This window comes from Urocampus carinirostris, chromosome 9 (genome assembly GCF_059441175.1).
Source record: "Urocampus carinirostris isolate Australia breed hairy pipefish chromosome 9, RoL_Ucar_1.0, whole genome shotgun sequence".
NCBI lineage: Eukaryota > Metazoa > Chordata > Actinopteri > Syngnathiformes > Syngnathidae > Urocampus > Urocampus carinirostris.
Window position 1 is genome coordinate 6,785,207 of NC_142357.1, and position 17,137 is coordinate 6,802,343.

Below are 17,137 nucleotides of genomic sequence, written 5' to 3' on the forward strand. Positions count from 1 at the left end.
AAATTCAATAATGGCAGCAGTCATGCTTTTTTGTCTTGTTTTGTTTTAAGTTTAAATCATCATCTTGCGTAAATTGACAGTATAACGTTGGTCTTATCAATTGTTGTAACCGTGGGTGAAGAGGTAATGCAGGTTCCATAGATGTAGTTAATAATTTCGCCGTAAATTCAGATTTAGTACATTTTTTTACCCAATCATACCCAGTTTTACTCTGTTTCATATTGTTTTTCTGGAAAAACAACAAAAATAATACTTAAAACGTGCTAAGATGATCTGCCAGTAAAACAAATTTGTTTTACTATATTTTATATATTCTATTTATTTAGTTATTTGCGTAAGGTAAGAAAATAATGAGTAAATCGGCGAGATTATCTGCTCGAGTTTTATTTTGTTTGATTTATTTGATCATTTTTGTTGTGCAATCTTAAACAGCCTTGTCAAAATAATGTGTATTTTTGTAATATATTTCTATGAGCAGAACAATTGTTGGTAAAAAAAATACATCTACGTAATCCTTCTCATGTTGATGAATGATCATGTTCCGCTCTAACGTTCTGTGTGAATCATTTTCTTGAAAAAAGTCATTTCTGCCTTTGCTCAGTTCACGGCCTGAATTTAGATTTGAGAGTATTTAGCGCGCCCCTGTGGACATTTGGCGTAAAAGGTCCTTCCGATATAATTTGGTTTTACGTTGATCAAACATGACTGTAAAATGTAATCGTTGTTTAACTTTACTTCCAGTATTTTAAATTCATCTTTACATTTTTGCTTTCTTGGATCTTATTATAATTGATGTATGTCTTTTCATTCTTATAACTACTCACACACACAAACAAACTTAATATTTGTCTGAATGTGCTGAAACCCAGTACAATAGTAAACATAAATTATCACATGTACTTGTGAGAAAAAAGTGTCAATTTATTGCGTATATAGTGCGTAGCAGTGGCAGGCCATGCATTTTGCACCTAGGCCTTCATCTCCAGTCTGACTTAGTGATAGGTCGTTTGCGAATGAACCAGCTGTATAAGACAGCTCTTGGAAGCAAAATTTTCTATTTTATTTGTGAGGACTCGGATCGAGGAGAGGTGATATGGGCTTACCGGTCTCCACTGAAAACCCCGTTTTTATGGATTCCATACCATCGAGTGCGGCCGGCACAAAAGCGGGGTAAGGGGATCCGCGCCGCGCGGACGTACAGTGCATTAGGATTTTCTTTTGTAAGGAAATATGAGTTAACAAAACTGTATAAACAGAGACAAAGAACAACAATGACATGTAGATAACAAAAACAAAGTCAGCAAGTGTGAAGTTTGGCCTAACCTGAAAATAATGAATGAGATTTTACTGTAACCTGACCCGGCCTGGAATGTGGGTTGAGCTTGGGCTTAAAAACTTACTGGTATGTCCAGGTTGAAAATGATGGACAAAACCCTTTCCCGCTTGTGAAAGGCTTGCTCACTCCTGAGTTGTCCGACCTTCCGCTATTTAATCAACACAGTTCCTTGTGCAGCTCGGTTTTTTCAAGTTTAACAGCTGTTGGCGTAATCACTTTATTGGATTACCGCCCCCTAGCAAATCATACTTTGAGAAACTGGGGACGTTTCCCAACGCCCACTAGCAGGACCTCATACGCCAACTCAGAATCTGATTGGCAAAACCAACAGCTCTCTTGAATACTAATGTTATATGTCTCACAGCATTCATAAGATTTTGTGAAGGCCCCTGGTAAATAGCTTAGCCTAGCAAGAACTAATGGCTGAAATGTGATTGGTTAAATGCTTAAATATGAAAGCACACATCTGTAAGCAGCTTAAACAGGGAAAATTAATGACAATTTGGAATTTATCTATAAGTAATCATAGACGGAATATCACATCGTTCCGATATTTAGAGGCCAGCAGAGAAGGCCTTGGAGATCCTGACAGCCCACCACTGGTTTATATAGTGTGTAGTGAAGGTGTTTTTTTGCAAATGGAAATTCAAGCATCAAAGTTCTCAAGGTTAGACCTTTATTTTTGCACTTATTTTGAATATTTTTTCCTGTGCAAGTTAAAACTAAAGGATGGCCATTCTGGGCCTGAAAAAAGGTGTTTTTTGCATCATTCAGATTTATAAAACCTGCACCATAATAAGGTTGCAGTTCGGGTGGAGAAGAATATCCAAATATTTAAAACTATTAATTAAGAGAATTAAAGTAAAGTACAACCTAATTTTCATGAAAGGAATTGTTTGTTGAGCTATGTAAGTACACCATCTAGCGGTAAATCATTACAATCACACCCTACACGGGATTTCGCACGCCGACAAAATGGAGGAGCCCGGTGCTTGGCCTCGACCATTGTGGCTTATTCAAAGAAGCAACATCAGCTCCACAAAAAAAGATTAGCTGTAAAGCTAAAGTGATTATGACGTCTTTGTTTTGGAAAGATGCATGTCTGCAGGTTGGCTTAGAGAGAGAGAAAGAGGGCGAAAGAGGAAGAGCTCCCATAATAAAATATCCCCATGGATGCACGCATATTGTGATCATTTGCAATGAAAATGAGTCATTGACACTTATGTAGTACTCATGCATTGCGGTTCAGTTTGAAAACCAAGCCACTAAACTCAAGAGAGTAAATTAGCTCAACAACACATGAATGTTTTATGGGTCCTCTTGCATGAAGCTCTTAGTAGGCTTAAGGTAAAGGTGGAGCCAGATTGCAAAGAAATAATATAATGGTGATCTGGGTCAGGGTGCTTAAACAGGGATTCTTGCAGGATCATTTGTCCACAAGAGAAAATTCAGCCAACCAGGGTCATTGTGGAAAATAGGGGCTACTCGAAGCTGATGGAAGAATTACACAAAACGAGAAGCTGACATTCTGATATCAGAGCTGTGCATGACCTCCATTGTGTCAACCATCCCACTTTAAAAAACTGCTTTGGGAGCAGGGGTGTAGTTTTGGCATTAACAGAGGAGGTAGGTCCCCACCAATATTAAATTAAATTGTTTGTATCACTCTTATGAGACAATGAAATGAAACTCAAAGTGCTGTATAAAGACATTAAACATACAATAAGAAAACAACACTCCCCTCCCACTCAACATAACAAAACATTAAATACACAGACACATACAAAATGGGTAAAGAAATAAATGAAATGCACAAAAAGCAGTGTGAATAATCCAAATATATGTTCTAACTATAATTATTTTCCCACACATTAGATCACTGGTTCTCAACTGGCCTGACTTGAGGATTCAAAATATCACCCTGAAGACAAGCTGCGAACCAAATCAAGAAAAGATGATTGACTTCTCAAAGGTATCCAATGAAAGGATTGTGCCGTTTGAAAAGGGATAGTAGAATATACTGACCCTCTTAAAATGTTATTTAAAAAATTAAAAAATGACCAGCAAAACCAAGACAACTTCACACACCGTATTACTTGCATTCAAGCCTAAGTCGCACACAAGCGACCCCCTAAAATTTATTTATATCAGCCACGTACTAAAATATAAACATTATTATTCAAAAGGTTTGTACATAAACATGGGTAACTATTTGATTATGTAGTTAATAAAGATTAATATACTGGTAAAGGCAAATAATATAACCTTTTTAAACCATATGTTTTTTAGCAGGGCAGCACAGCAGCGCAGTGGTTAGCGCGTGTGCGGCACAGTTCTGAGGTCATGAAAAAGTTTGCATGTTCTCCCCGTGCTTGCGTGGGTTTCCTCCGGGCACTCCGGTTTCCTCCCACATTCCAAAAATGTCAGGTTAGTTGGCTGGTCCAAATTTTCCTAGGTGTGGATGAGTGAGTGAGTTGTCTGTCTCTGTGTGCCCTGTGACTGGCTGACGACCAGTTCAAGGTGTCCCCTGCCCACTGCCCAAAGATAGCTGTGATGGGCTCCAGCACCACCGCGACCCTACTGAGCATAAGCGGTGCAGATAATGAATGGATGGATCCAAGATAGCTCTTAGCCTAAGATTTGAGTCCTTTTAGTAGGACTTTCCAGAAGACACTCGTACGCTATCTTAGTATTTTGCAATTGTTTCCTTCTTCGACACGATCGTTGTTGTCACTGTTTTCCACTTTTCCTTCCTATTATGATTATTCTTCTCAAGAACCATTACTCATAGGAGAAAAAGGAAATAAAACCAACAAAATCACAATAAGAGGAGATGTGGTCCCTCTCAAATTCACCGATTGACTGAACAGATAGAAGAGATCGAACAGGGCATTTCCGCCATCTACTCTTAAGGAGTGTATATGAACCTCAGTTTTTTTCCTCTTCTTAGCATTATTTTGCCAAGGAAAAGGCCACCCACTGACAACAGTTCCATAACCTACTTTTGTGTCCCAGCCCACCAGCTGAGAAACACTTTCATTGATCACTAGTGTAAAAATAAGAGCAATATTTTATGTAACTTGTAAAAACTTCATCTTTTTTGTCTAGGGCAATTTTTACACTAATACATCTGGGCAGGAATTGTCACAGAAGTGCTCCACGTCCAACCTCAAGTGAACCAGAGTACCTCAAATCCACAGGTAGAGGCCAAACTTCAACCGTAAGTGGCCACAAACAGGCCCCAATCTGAAATCATCCAATTTGAACATGAGGGACTATAAAGTCGCCCAAATGCTTCAAAATCAACAGGAAGGGCCCAAAGTTTGCCAACTTTTTTGAAGCTGAGAGTGACTTTTTTGTGAGTTGGGCAACATTTGCTTGCCCCCAACAATATGATGTGATCACTTTTTAAAAGATATGTTATTTCCCCACCGATTTTAAACCTATACCCTTGTTTGGAAGATCATTTTGCTTATGTATTTTTAAGATGTGATTGTTATTAATTTCTATGCATATATCATATTTTTACAATTACAACATACAGTAAGTCCTTCAAATGAGAAATATAATCTGAAATAGGAGACAATTTGACTAATTTTAAGGATGCTTCTTGCTTTTAGAAAAAGCAAAATGACAAAATAAATCCTTAGCTAGATGTAACAATTTGGGTGGGGACAATTGTGCTAATTTTGAGAATGTTTTTCTTTTTTTAATAGAAAAATAAGGTAAATGTTAACCACAGTATAAAAATGTTGTATTGATAACCAATATAAATGAACAATACTTAAAATTATAAAGGTTATTGTAATATCTGTGTTTGAGGTCCCTATACTATGAGTTCAATGAGTTCTAGAACGTATTAAAAGAGCACTCGCTGCCTTCTTGGCTGTCGGATAATTATCTCTCATTCTTGCTCAATGCCCACATGACAAGCTATTGTTAAATCATTTGATTTGTGTTCTTGTCACGACAGCCTTTGTTTTTCAACCTATCTGTGAAGATTCATTTTGCATGACTTTTCATTCATGTTTTAAGTCTGAGTTAGTGTTGCATATCCTCTGTAGCAGACATAAGTTGCAGAGCCTCCTTTGATCGGTCTTTGAAGGTCTTTTGCTACCTACTCTTCTTTAAATGAATGCTTCTTGAAATCTTACTTTTGTGCCAACTTATATAGGATGCGCTCACACCAGAATGTAACAGTTATTTGCCAATGGAACAATAGTTTATTTATAGTGAAGCAGACAGCACACATATGTGTTTTTTCACAGTTCACAAACCACTTAACCATCAGGGTACCAACTCTCAGCCTTTTCCACTTCTGATGGTTCATGGCCAGAGTTTGGGTTGTGGCAAAATTGGCACAGGCCCATTCCTTGATGTTGCTGGCCTAGTTATTTTTGTCTTCCTCTCCTCCTCCCTCCTAGGACTGTGCCCTGGAACTTGGCCAGGCATGATTAACTTTTGGCATGAACATACTACTGCAGTTTTAGTCATTGAACAGTTGGCAACAGTTCTTGTAGGGTGCCCCGATAGTGTTGTGCACGTTTTCGTTTGTCACATGGGTTATGTAGCTGATGCCTAGATCTTTCTAGTGGCATCATATCTTGATGTCCTGGGTTATCCTTCTCAGCTTTGTTGCGAGAGACCATGTTTCGCAAGAATGGAGTATGATCTTTGATTTCACTGCTGTGTTCGTGTCCCTCCAGATGGGTTTAAGTGTGACAAGCGCAGCTGTGAGTTGTGCTTTCCTGGACATGATTTCTGGTTTTGGCCCCTCTTTTGATATACCAGCTTCAAGAAATTCAATTAGGGAACAGGTTCAAGTGCTTGGTGATGTTTGTGGTGATACCTTGTGTTTTTCTGTGTTGATTTCCAGCCCATACTGGGTTGATATATTGTCCATGTGAGTGATCAGATCTAGGAGATGCTGTTCTCCTGACAGTTTAGCAATAACTTTAGCAGAACACAGGTTAGTGGCGTTACATCGTCCGATGCTGACTACCTACATGTTGGTCTCGGCTTCAGTCATCTTTCTCACCAGTAAGGTTTTGAATAAAGTCGGAGACAAATCTGCCTTGTCTCACATTAACTGTGGTTTGAAATCATGCTCAATTGTACTATTAGTCAATACTACACTGTTTAGATTGGTGTACAGCTTTTCAATGGTCCGAACTATCTGGTCCATGCTCTATTTCCACATGGTAGCCTTCTTGAAATCAACAGACATGATAGAGGTTTCTCTGGTGATGTTGAATATTCTTGCATAGGATGCCCGGATTAAAAATTTTCTGTGGTGCTTCTTCCCTTACTGTTCAGGTAGTATGTCTTTAGTCTGTGGTTTCAGTCCGTTTCATAGGACTTTCAACATAACTTGACTAGCAAGGCTGATGATTCTGTAGTTGGATGTTGCTTCCTTTGGTGGCATAATGACTAACAATTTTGTCCATACATATGGCAACTGTCCTATTTGCCAGATGTTATTGCAAATCTTTGTCAAGATGTCTTGTTTGTTCACCACCATTTGTATAAGTGGTTTTTTTTCTTCTTCAAAAATCAGTCTCCAAACACGAAATTATGAGGAAAATTCCCAGGACTGTTTTTATTTAGAGAATTTCAGAACATATGAGCGGGACCAGACACCTGCATACATGAGTGATTTCCAGGTTGAAATTGTTGACAAAGAAAGAGCAACAACCGTTCGAAGAAAAAAAGTTGACGTGACAGCGTGGATGTTGTGGGAGCTGTTTTATGGGATTTTTCCCCGTCTTGCTCTTAACACAGGGTCGTCTTGGACACGGGTAGGAAGCATAACTGTTCCAGGAATGTTTCGCATGTTCGTCTTCCTCTTTCTTCAGGGCGATGGGCTTAATTACTTTTTAAAAACACATTTTCAGTGAAGGGGAAAAAAAAGACACAATAAAAAGAGAACTCACTGCACATTAAGAGATCTAAAAGAAACAACCACGACGACAGGGGCCGAACCGTTAATAAAACATGTATACGAAGTCGGACTGAGGGGGCAAGGACTAATCTGCAGAGGAGGAGATGGGAGGAAAAACACAGGAACGCACGAATCACAACAGAGCCAATCCGACGAAGGGTGCGGAGGGTAAGGGGTGGGGGTTATTTACTTTCTACACCAAACAAGGCTCGAACAATCACGAAATGCCATTTAAAAAAGATTTTAGTGTGTTTTGTCTCACTTGCAGACACTTGATATGACCACTGCAAATCTGCAAGGTGCTCCATAATCGGCTTTGCTTTTTGTGCTAAAAATCTGTACGGATACTTATAAAATCATTGATAAAAATATTCCTCTGTTAACAATACGCCTTGAGGGAAAACCATGTGAGAGACTTGAGAAGGGAGGTTCGAAGGGCGGGCTGGGTGAGGGCGTTTGGGCCGTACGTGGGGCAGTGGTGCTACTCGGATTTGGCCTCTTCCTTGGCCTCTTCAGGGGCTTCCTCCACCTGCAAGGGACAAAACAGGTCAAACACAGGGTTCAGCTTCGACCAGGGCAAGACTTGAGTGTGCACTCGCCTCGTTGGTCTTGGCCTCGCCGTTCTCCGAGTGATTCTCCTCGTTGGCCTCAGCATCTGCGTTCTCTTTTGTCTTCTTTGTCTTCTTGTCGTCTTTCTTGTCGTTCACAGCCTTCTCCTTCTTAGATAGGCAAAAAGGGGGAAATATATCAGAATTTAGTGTGCAGATGCTAGGACAGACTATTATGCGCCAGGCTAGCTTCTTTTACCTTAGGTGCTTTCTTAACCTTTGGTTCCACCTTAGATGCAGCCGGCTTCAGCTTAAGAGAAAAAAAAGAAAAGAAGTTCAAATAAATATAGTTTGGGATTTTGCACAAGTTTGTCTGTGTAGGAAATCAACGTGTTTTTAATTGCTAACTCCAAAATGTCAACACCATTCAAACCCACTCTTCTGTTCTTTCTTGATTTATTTATTCTATTAGTTAAGACTGTATATAAAACAATCTAACCTCATTGGGGGGCAGACTACTATTTTAAGGATTATTCTAATCCGAAAATACTTTATCTTGTTCACCACATAACTAAAACCATACTTAAAATAAGCAAGAAGACCTCGTCTACCAAATTGATCTAATTAAAATGAATATTTCCTACCCAAATTAGAAACAAAAGATCTTAAAAGGTATAGTGTGTATTATTTGACTTAAAGAGCTTGCCTTATGGTGTGGTGCTAAAATGCATAATAGAAAATACAAACGACTCAAAGTGACCAAACTGCACAAGATTACTTCCCAAATTTTGGTCCAGCCTTTTTAAGGTTATGGGTACCAGTGTCAGTAAGATGGCGGACAACTTTGTCAGTTCCCTTTAGGCGAGGCTCGCATGTCAAATAATTGCTTATCTATAAAATTATCAGTATTGTGAAAATTACCTATTTAATTTATAGTGCACGTATTCTTGCTTATTGTTAAAAATAAATATTATTTTAAATCAATTTGAGTTTTTACCACTAGAGTCACACTGTTTGAATTGAGAGAAGCCTACTAACATCTGCTAGATAAGACAATTTTGATTATTATAAGTATACACTTTCTCATATCGCACGAAAAGAAGATATATTCTCTTCAGATAAAACAATAATACTTAAGATGGAAAAAATTCTCAGCCAAATATAATTTTTCAGTCTCTGATTAAAAAAAGGTATTTTAGCCCTGTTGGTAGAAATGTTTGATAATTTTACAGCTGTTGCTTATTTCAAAATAGTTTTTAATGTGTAACTAAAATATGAGAAGAATAATTTAAAATATGAAAAAAAATCAGCTGATATTTTGTGTAGATTTTACTTTAAGAATTTACGAAATGCTTAAAATGACCAAAGGCCATCTGCCACATTTGACAATTTATCTTATTTAAAATGTGAGTTTCACAATTTCACCAGTGAAAAGTTCACACATATGGCAAAATGAGTACAATATTATGACATGGGCAAAACGTTTTAATAGCAGTCAAGTTGATGGTTCGCTATGGTTTTAATGTATTATTTACTTAGGTTCTCGTTAGTACATTATCCAACCATGTCAAATGGCATTTTGATGAATGTGTTTTTATGTATAAGAGTTGAGTATTTTTTTCTTTAAGTTGCTAATTAGGAGATAAATAATGACAATACAGTAGACAGCCATTATTGTTATGGATAGCAGTTAATGGAGTTGATCAAAAACAGCATTCTTGCTAACATTGAGTAAATCCGAGTTAAGGGTTTGCCTTTTCCTTGATTACACAACAATAAAATAGTTGAGTTTTTTTTAACAGAATGCTGGAGTTAAATGTTACATTATTTGATAAAGTTAAATAAACATCTAGGTGCTAACAAACAGCACAGAACTTTGAAGCTCTGCCACACAAGTTTTTACAATAATGAAAAAATAAATAATATTTTGCCTCTAATAACAGTTTAAAATTCCACTGAAGTCCTAAAAATGCCTTAGCATGTATGTAGTATTAATTCCAAAACACAAGTTATTATGCACTATTCTTGAAAGGACTTGTTTGATTTCAAAAATTGAAGCCTTGCAAACAAAATCTAACTTGCATTTAAGTGCTTTTAACACAAAATTGGTTCTTTTTAATATAATAATTTTAATGGAGTGTATATTAGCAGTATATACCGCTTTTGTTCTTTTCGATCACGAAAATTGTCACTAAATTTTTAATCATATTATTGAGTGGCTGTAAATTCTGACACAGATTTAAGTTAACTCTAAGATACTATAGGTGCGCATAAAAGTAAATCCTGCGAAGATCAACCACCTTAATCCAAGCAAGAGTGTACTTTTACAATAACTTACGTTAAATGTTGTCCACTGCTTATCGAATTGCTGCCTATTGTTCCAACTAATTTTGACTTTTGTGTTTCCTCTATTAATCTTACCACTCATAAACCTAAAACTAGTCCAATAGCTGTTCTTCCTCTACCTAATAGCATAGATGATACAATTGTTGTTTTTGCTACACTTATGACAGTGCGTGGGCATTAATGAGAATTAAAATGATTACATAAAGCAAATGTTGCATATTTTAACACCTATTTTAAGTAAATATATGTATACATATACATATCTTACGTTATTTATCCATATTATTTACCACTAACCATTTGGGTTCTCTTACCTCTGATAACCGGGCAGATCTCCTTTTGGGCTGAAAAGGAACACTTTATATATTAATCAACTTGCTTTGTAAAATAATACAATGTGCAAGGGAAAATACATATTAAAGGTTTAACATTTGACATATTGGTGCTTTTTAACATTACCAAAACTTACCTCCTCCTTCTCATCAGTTTCTTGTCTCTGTAAAAGAACAGCAAAACAGTTTAACAGGGAATTGTGCAAATTGTGAGATTAAAAAGAGTAATTGGTGGATATATGTAGAACAAAGCACAAAAAATGCAAGTTGTGCACGTATTATGATTAACATTACAGGTGTTGAAAAATCTTTTTCATATCAGACATAAACACCAAAGTGTGACAAATACAGCCCCTTTGAACGTTTTAGGGCAGGGGAAATAAGGCGGCAAAGGGTAGCAGACGAGGGGGGCTCGGAGAACTTTAGCATGCGGGTCCCTAGGGGCCACAATTGGAGGGCCCAGGCCGGCCTTGTCGCTTTCACTCCCCCATTTTTGCCTCTCCATTCAATGCAAGCAGCTCAGATTTGAAAGCTGGCGCGGGAGTCTCAGAGCTGGGAGGGCGGGGGAGCAACCTCGAAAGCGCCCCCATCAGGCAGCACGGCGCTACCGCACCCGTCCGGGACAACGAACAAAGAGAGAAAATATAAAAATGTATCAAAACGAGACGGCAAAGAAAGGATTTTGTGGCCAAAACGCAAAGTTAAGTCGCCGTAGTATTTTTTTGCACTACCTAGGTGCGGTTTGTCGCTTAGACGACGATAAGCAAGCCGTTTGTTCAAGACTGGCTTCGCCGACGAAGGTGAACAAGAGCTGCAAAGCATGGCTGCTGCCGCTTGTGCTTTAACTGCATGGAGACACCGACTTCGAGCTTCATAACGGACAGCGGCGGCTTACACGAAAAATACAACAATAAAACGCGGGAAAATATTCATTCCGAGACGCAAAAAATCCTCATTATTTGTAGAAGACGGGAAAAAATTATCGAACACATGTGAAGATTATACATCGTGTTATAATTAAGTAATGTCTCAGAGGAATGTGTCGCACGCGTTTGCATTGCATCCGCGCGCCATATAAACCTCAAAATATATTTAATCGTTATAGATTCCTCACCTTTCTCCTGGGCATGTTGATCTTTTGGAGGTTCTAACGCAAACACGACTTAAAATTAAACAGTTGCTCTGAGTGCATGCGAAGACGAAGCTCTCCTATGCTGACCAGTGTAGTAAACACACAGAAACAGAGAGGCGAGTGGTTGAATGGGGGGAGGGGTGCGGCTAATCAGGAGATTGACGGCTGAGCCAGCCAATAGCGTGGCGTCTTTCGGAGCTGCGGAACACTTGGAATTTTCAAGCCGATGATAGTGAGCGGCTCCGCTCGAATGGCTTCTTCTTACAGGGGCAGATGGGAGGACGAGAATGAAAGGACCCGCTGAATACATGTGTAGTAATTGTATAAATGGAGGGAGGGGGAGATTCATGGAAAACCTGCCATGCTCAAGCCACCGTCGGTAGCACATCCAACGTTAAAGGCGCGCTTATCGTTCTTTTTCGAAAAATAGACAATGGAATGCTACTTCTATTTACAAAGAGTGATTTTTTTTGTCGTGTTTGTGTCCAAAATGGCGCCCATTCCTCACCTCGCTGACCTATTTTTTTTTTGTTTCGGCTTCCCTCTAGTGATGTGTCATTCGCGAACAAAACGGCTCTAAGAGACAACTCTTTAAAGTGTTCCATGGGGAGCTGGCTCCCTACTTAACAGGAGCTGGCTCACTTTGAGACGTTTTTTTTCTGTTCAAATTCTTAAACATACAACATTTTAGGATATAGTACATGGTTTTTAATAGCAGGTCGTGCATTCCACACCTACGCCTTCAGCATTACTAATCAATCACTGTTCTATGGCTATAAAGCATTTACTGAAGCTACAGCTGCGACAAAAAAAGTATTAATAATAACCTCATTCAAGCCAGTCACCAGTCGAAGAGGTTACAAGTGTTTTAAGGCAAAGTTTTGGTAGTTTCTGTGGAGAATGCCTAGTCATTGTGTCAAGGGTGGATGCTGTACCACAAAGGCGGGTAGCCAAAAAGGGGCTAATAGGCAAAATGAACACACCGAGTGGTAACGGGGGATGTCTAGTATGATCAACGAAAGGCGGCTCCAGCCTCATCGGAAAAACGCAAGGCTGGCTAACCAAAAAACAGGCAGTTTAACAAAGAAACCAAAAGTGGCTATAGCAACAGGCACAAACCCGGACGATATCAATCCAATTGACATGGCAGGCTAGCCGGCTGCTAACTGGGGCTAAACGTAACCATCAACAGGAGGCGGTCCCAGCCTTGGCAGAAAAACGCATGGCTGTCTGACCAAAAACACAGTGAGCAGCCAGGCTAACCAGAAACCAACAATGAAAACTGTCTACGGTGACCAACGTGGGAATAAACCAATGGGCACGGCAGGCTAGCTGTCTGCTAACAGGTGGTAACAAGACTGGAAGCTTTCTGCAGCCCGACACAAAAAAGGAGCTAGCCAAAAAATATGATACTAACAGGAACACTCATGGCAAACAACACAATTGAAAAGCCACAATTGCCTACCTAAGAGAATGAAAAGAATGAACACACAATGTAACGGCGGCAGGTTAACCCACCTCACGCAACTTTTTGTGGTCAAAGCACACAACTTCAACAAAACAGTCACAAGGCCTTTAGCAACGCGGTAAGAGGAATTCCAAATTCTCCAAACAGCAATGGGTTGTGGTCAATCACTGTTTACTACACTCACCATCTTTTTTCGAAGCTGCCTCACATGTTGTGTTAATGGGATTCGCCATTTTGAAAGTGTTGTGTTCCTTCAATGACGTCAAAGCTATACAAAACAAGCCAGATTGATCAACTTTGGGACAACATTTCTAGAGTCCCCCAGCGTGTAAAAATATTTTGCAGCATATTTGCAGAATCTTGGGGCGGGGAAAAATACACGTTCTGTGCATGATTAAAAACAAAATCTGTTTGGGTACATCTTTAGAGGTCAATATGTTTGGAGTTGTGGCAGTATCTTCTCATTTGTGCATTGAGCAGAGATTTGGGAGGAGCGGCAGCCTTGAGTTGACAAAAATTAGGAAAGGATATAAAAAAATGAGTCAAAGCAGGAAAATGGTCCTATTTATAACTAGTTTTAATTAAAAAAGCATTGTGCATTGTTTATGACTGACAGAGGAAGCCAAATCAGTCCCTCAAAGCTTAAGTACTGTTTCTAAAGGCCATTATCAGAAGAGACTAATGATATTTTTTTCCCGTGTTTTACACATTTTAATTTATATTTTTGCGTGTTTTCAGAGATTTTGTGTTATTTCACACACCATTTAACCCGCCCCTTGTTAATGATTGCAATGCCTCTTATTTAGCGATAATAAATCTTACAAACACAACACGCCAATTATTTACTCAAAGCAAACAGAATATGTAGAAAATACCGCGACATAATTGGCAATCTACAATGACATTGTCGTCTGCTACCAGAGGCTGAGACAATCCAGATTAGAGCCAAAATGGTCAAGACACGATTGGTCTAATAAAAAAAAACTTTGAGTAAAATTTACATGCAAAAAAATATTGTATGGCATACACAGTATGAAATGAACAAAAAATGTATAAAACACAGGGAAATGTTTCAAGTTGACAGGTGTGGATTCAGCCCACATTAGTCAAAAGTTGAATTGTCAAAAGTTATTTTATTTTATAGTCCATTTATAGCACTTAATAATATGTTTTCAATTATTTTTTTCAAGGATTTTGTGTTGTTGTTTGACTGTAAATTTGTTGAGTGTATAGAAAGCTAAAAATGTTTTGATTGTTATCATTTATTTTTCAGTTGATCTGTACATATATGTTTATGTATTACATTTTTCATGGTTTATTGCTTGCACTAAAAAGACAGTTTTAACCAACATTCAGCGGTGTAGATTGTTTTTCAGGGCTCCTGCTTTTTTTTTACTTTAAGGGGCCTTCTCTGCTGGCCCCCCAAAATATCTGAACAATGTGATGTTAATTATATTTTGTCCATCAATACTTATTAAATAATTTCAAACTGTCTGTCAGCATCTTTCATTGCTTTTCCCCTGGTAACGCTGCTTTCAGATGTGTCTTTATACTTAAGCATTTAACCAGTCATATTTCAGCCATTACTTGTTACTAGGCCCAGAAATCTACCTCAAGGCCTTCACAATTGGTTCTGCGGGCTCTGTAGCATAAAACAAATGTTGATAAAGCTGTTGCTTCAACCAATGATGGCCTTTCTGCAGGCTTAGTAGAATGCCTGTGTTTTCACATACCGGTACTATGATTGGCTGGGGGTAATGCCCCAAAGTGATGGTGCCAACCAATCACTGTTAAACCTGAAGAGGACCAGGAGGAATGATTGGTTATTTATAGATTTATAACTAAACTGTATTTTTAGCAAGCTGCAGAAGTAAATATATTATTGTGCAGATTCAGTACTGTTTTTCTCAACCCAAAATAGCTGTAGGGTAAGAAATAGATTTGGTCACAGATGTACTGTTAAAGCCATTTTCTAAACATATTTTTCATAAAACCTGGACATCATTGAGAAAGGTCGAACAACTCCGAAGATGGCAAGCTTGTCGCAATCGGGAAAATGATTGTTTCGCCACTATTAGCCCAACAACTGCAAGTGCAGGACAAAGACTAGGAACCTTCCCGTGGTGTCCTGCGAAGGGCTCTCTCCCGGGAGCCTTACGAATCCAACTCAGTCCACTCAGACTCGCTCTCTCTTTCTTTCTTGGTCCTCTCTCCTTCTTTGTCTCTCCATTTATCTCTTCCCCCTTTACACTCTTGTCTCTCATTTTCTCTATCCCTCTCTTTCCTACTCTCTCCCCACCTCTCTCACTCTCTTTTCCCCCTTTTTGCATTTTACTCTGTCTGTCTTTCTCTCTTTCTATACGTATGTCCCTCTCTTTCTCTCTCTTCTACTCTCCTCTCTCTGTTCTTCTTAGGGCGGGCGACTTCGAGAGCAACCCTGGCACCCAGTCCAAATGCCAGTGGTGCTTTCGAACCATTCGCTGCGACCACACCCCAATCACCTGTACTACCTGCCCACGGGGCTTCCATAAATCATGTCCGAAGGTACTAAGGACTTTAGAGGCTTCGTCTGCTTGGTTTGCTTGGGTCGCACCCCGTCAGGCCTGGCGGCACAGGACAGTCGCAGCCCCTCTCCTTCGGAGAACTACGGAGCCTCCCACGAGCGAGTCTGGCGCTACTATGGATTACCTTAGGCGCCTTGAGTGACTCAACGACGACGACAACTGCAAGGGAGGCAGCGTCAAGAAGAAGGATGCCTCTCGTCTCAATAAACTGGCTAGGAAAGCGAGCTCTGTTGTGGGCAAAGAGCTGAACAGCCTAACAACAGTAGCTGAGAGACGAGCACTGAAAAAGCTGAGGTCAATCATGGACAATCCATCGCATCCACTACACAGCATTATCTCCAGACATAAGAGCAGTTTCAGCGACAGACTGCTGTCACTGTCTTGTACTACGGACAGACTGAAGAGATCTTTTCTTCCTCATGCCATGAGGCTCTTTAACTCCACCCGGCAGAGTAAAGGCCCACATTAAACCACACCACCTACATTGGATATTACCGAATCTTACTGCAAACTGTATTCTGTGTAGCACTATTTAGTTACTCTATATAACACGCTACAGTGGGCATTTGCACGTCACACTGGGTATTTGTATATTGTATTCTTTTGGCTTTATTATTGTACTGTTCTCAGCTCAGGGATGCTGCTGGAAATGTGAATTTCCCTTCGGGGATGAATAAAGTATCTATCTATCTATCTATCTAAGTGGTACACCTGGCTCACAAGCTCCAAGGAACACTGCAACTTTCAGCATTAGCTTCAATGGCGATAGAAAAGAACTTCTTGAGGGAACTGAAATGCGTGGATAATCTGTACGATAAAGTAATTGAAATATTCTCGGGGAAAGACATTAGGATGGATGTTGTGCACCAATAAAAATCAATTTTGTAAGGTATGGATATATTTCTAAATAATGTTGCAATTTTCCAAGGTTATTATTGATATTTTGTATGTGTCACCGCTGTAGCTACAATAAAGGTTTTATAGCTATAAAATAGTTATTGAGGGTTTGATTGATTCAGTCGTAGCACTTTTACAGACCTAGGTGTGAAATGAAAGGCCCGCCACTGAACAGTAGTATAATACATTTTTTTTATTAACTCATCCAATGCTATGATGTATAAATAGGCTTTAGAAGCATTGTTGTTAAAATGTTAAAGTACTTAAAAAACATCAACTTATAAACGGGTTAGGAGCAGCGCATCGGTAAGGATCAAGCCTCTGTGAATAATTTTGCTATAATAAATCACTATTAGATGTCAGGATATGCTTTGATCAGATCTTTGTCCACACATCAAGAAACCCCGCACTTCCTTGTGTTACTTCCTGTATCCAGTGATTGAGAGTGTGATGGCAGCCCCATATGGCAAGTGGGCGTAGAGAAGCAGCGTGGTGAGCGTAGCAGAGATATGGATGAGTAATGACAGTTGATCCTTCAACACATCTTTATTACTAAAAAGATGAAACACAATA

The 17,137-nt window shown here is 39.1% G+C and overlaps 1 protein-coding gene across 2 annotated transcripts; it reads right to left on the reverse strand.

Annotated features, from left to right (window-relative positions):
* Positions 1 to 6,908: 6,908 nt before the first annotated feature.
* Positions 6,909 to 11,785, reverse strand: hmgn6 (high mobility group nucleosome binding domain 6). Of its 2 annotated transcripts, none has more exons than XM_088344403.1 (6): positions 11,618 to 11,785; positions 10,641 to 10,667; positions 10,486 to 10,515; positions 8,085 to 8,135; positions 7,877 to 7,993; positions 6,909 to 7,806 (listed from the first exon to the last, which is right to left on the reverse strand). In XM_088344403.1, exons 1-6 carry the CDS (start codon positions 11,630 to 11,632, stop codon positions 7,759 to 7,761), a joined length of 288 nt encoding a protein of 95 aa, XP_088200529.1. In that variant the 5' UTR covers positions 11,633 to 11,785; the 3' UTR covers positions 6,909 to 7,758. The 2 variants fall into 2 exon arrangements, with proteins under 2 accessions (XP_088200529.1, XP_088200528.1); XM_088344402.1 differs by having other exon boundaries at positions 7,877 to 7,996; positions 11,618 to 11,782.
* Positions 11,786 to 17,137: the final 5,352 nt, after the last annotated feature.

Excerpts from the sequence above, each read along its gene's own strand:
- hmgn6 (XM_088344402.1), bottom strand. Across the intron at positions 8,136-10,485 it reads GATCTGCCCGGTTATCAGAG|CTGAAGCCGGCTGCATCTAA; the intron begins GTAAGAGAACCC and ends TTTTCTCTTAAG. Across the intron at positions 7,807-7,876 it reads GCGAGGCCAAGACCAACGAG|GTGGAGGAAGCCCCTGAAGA; the intron begins GCGAGTGCACAC and ends TGTCCCTTGCAG.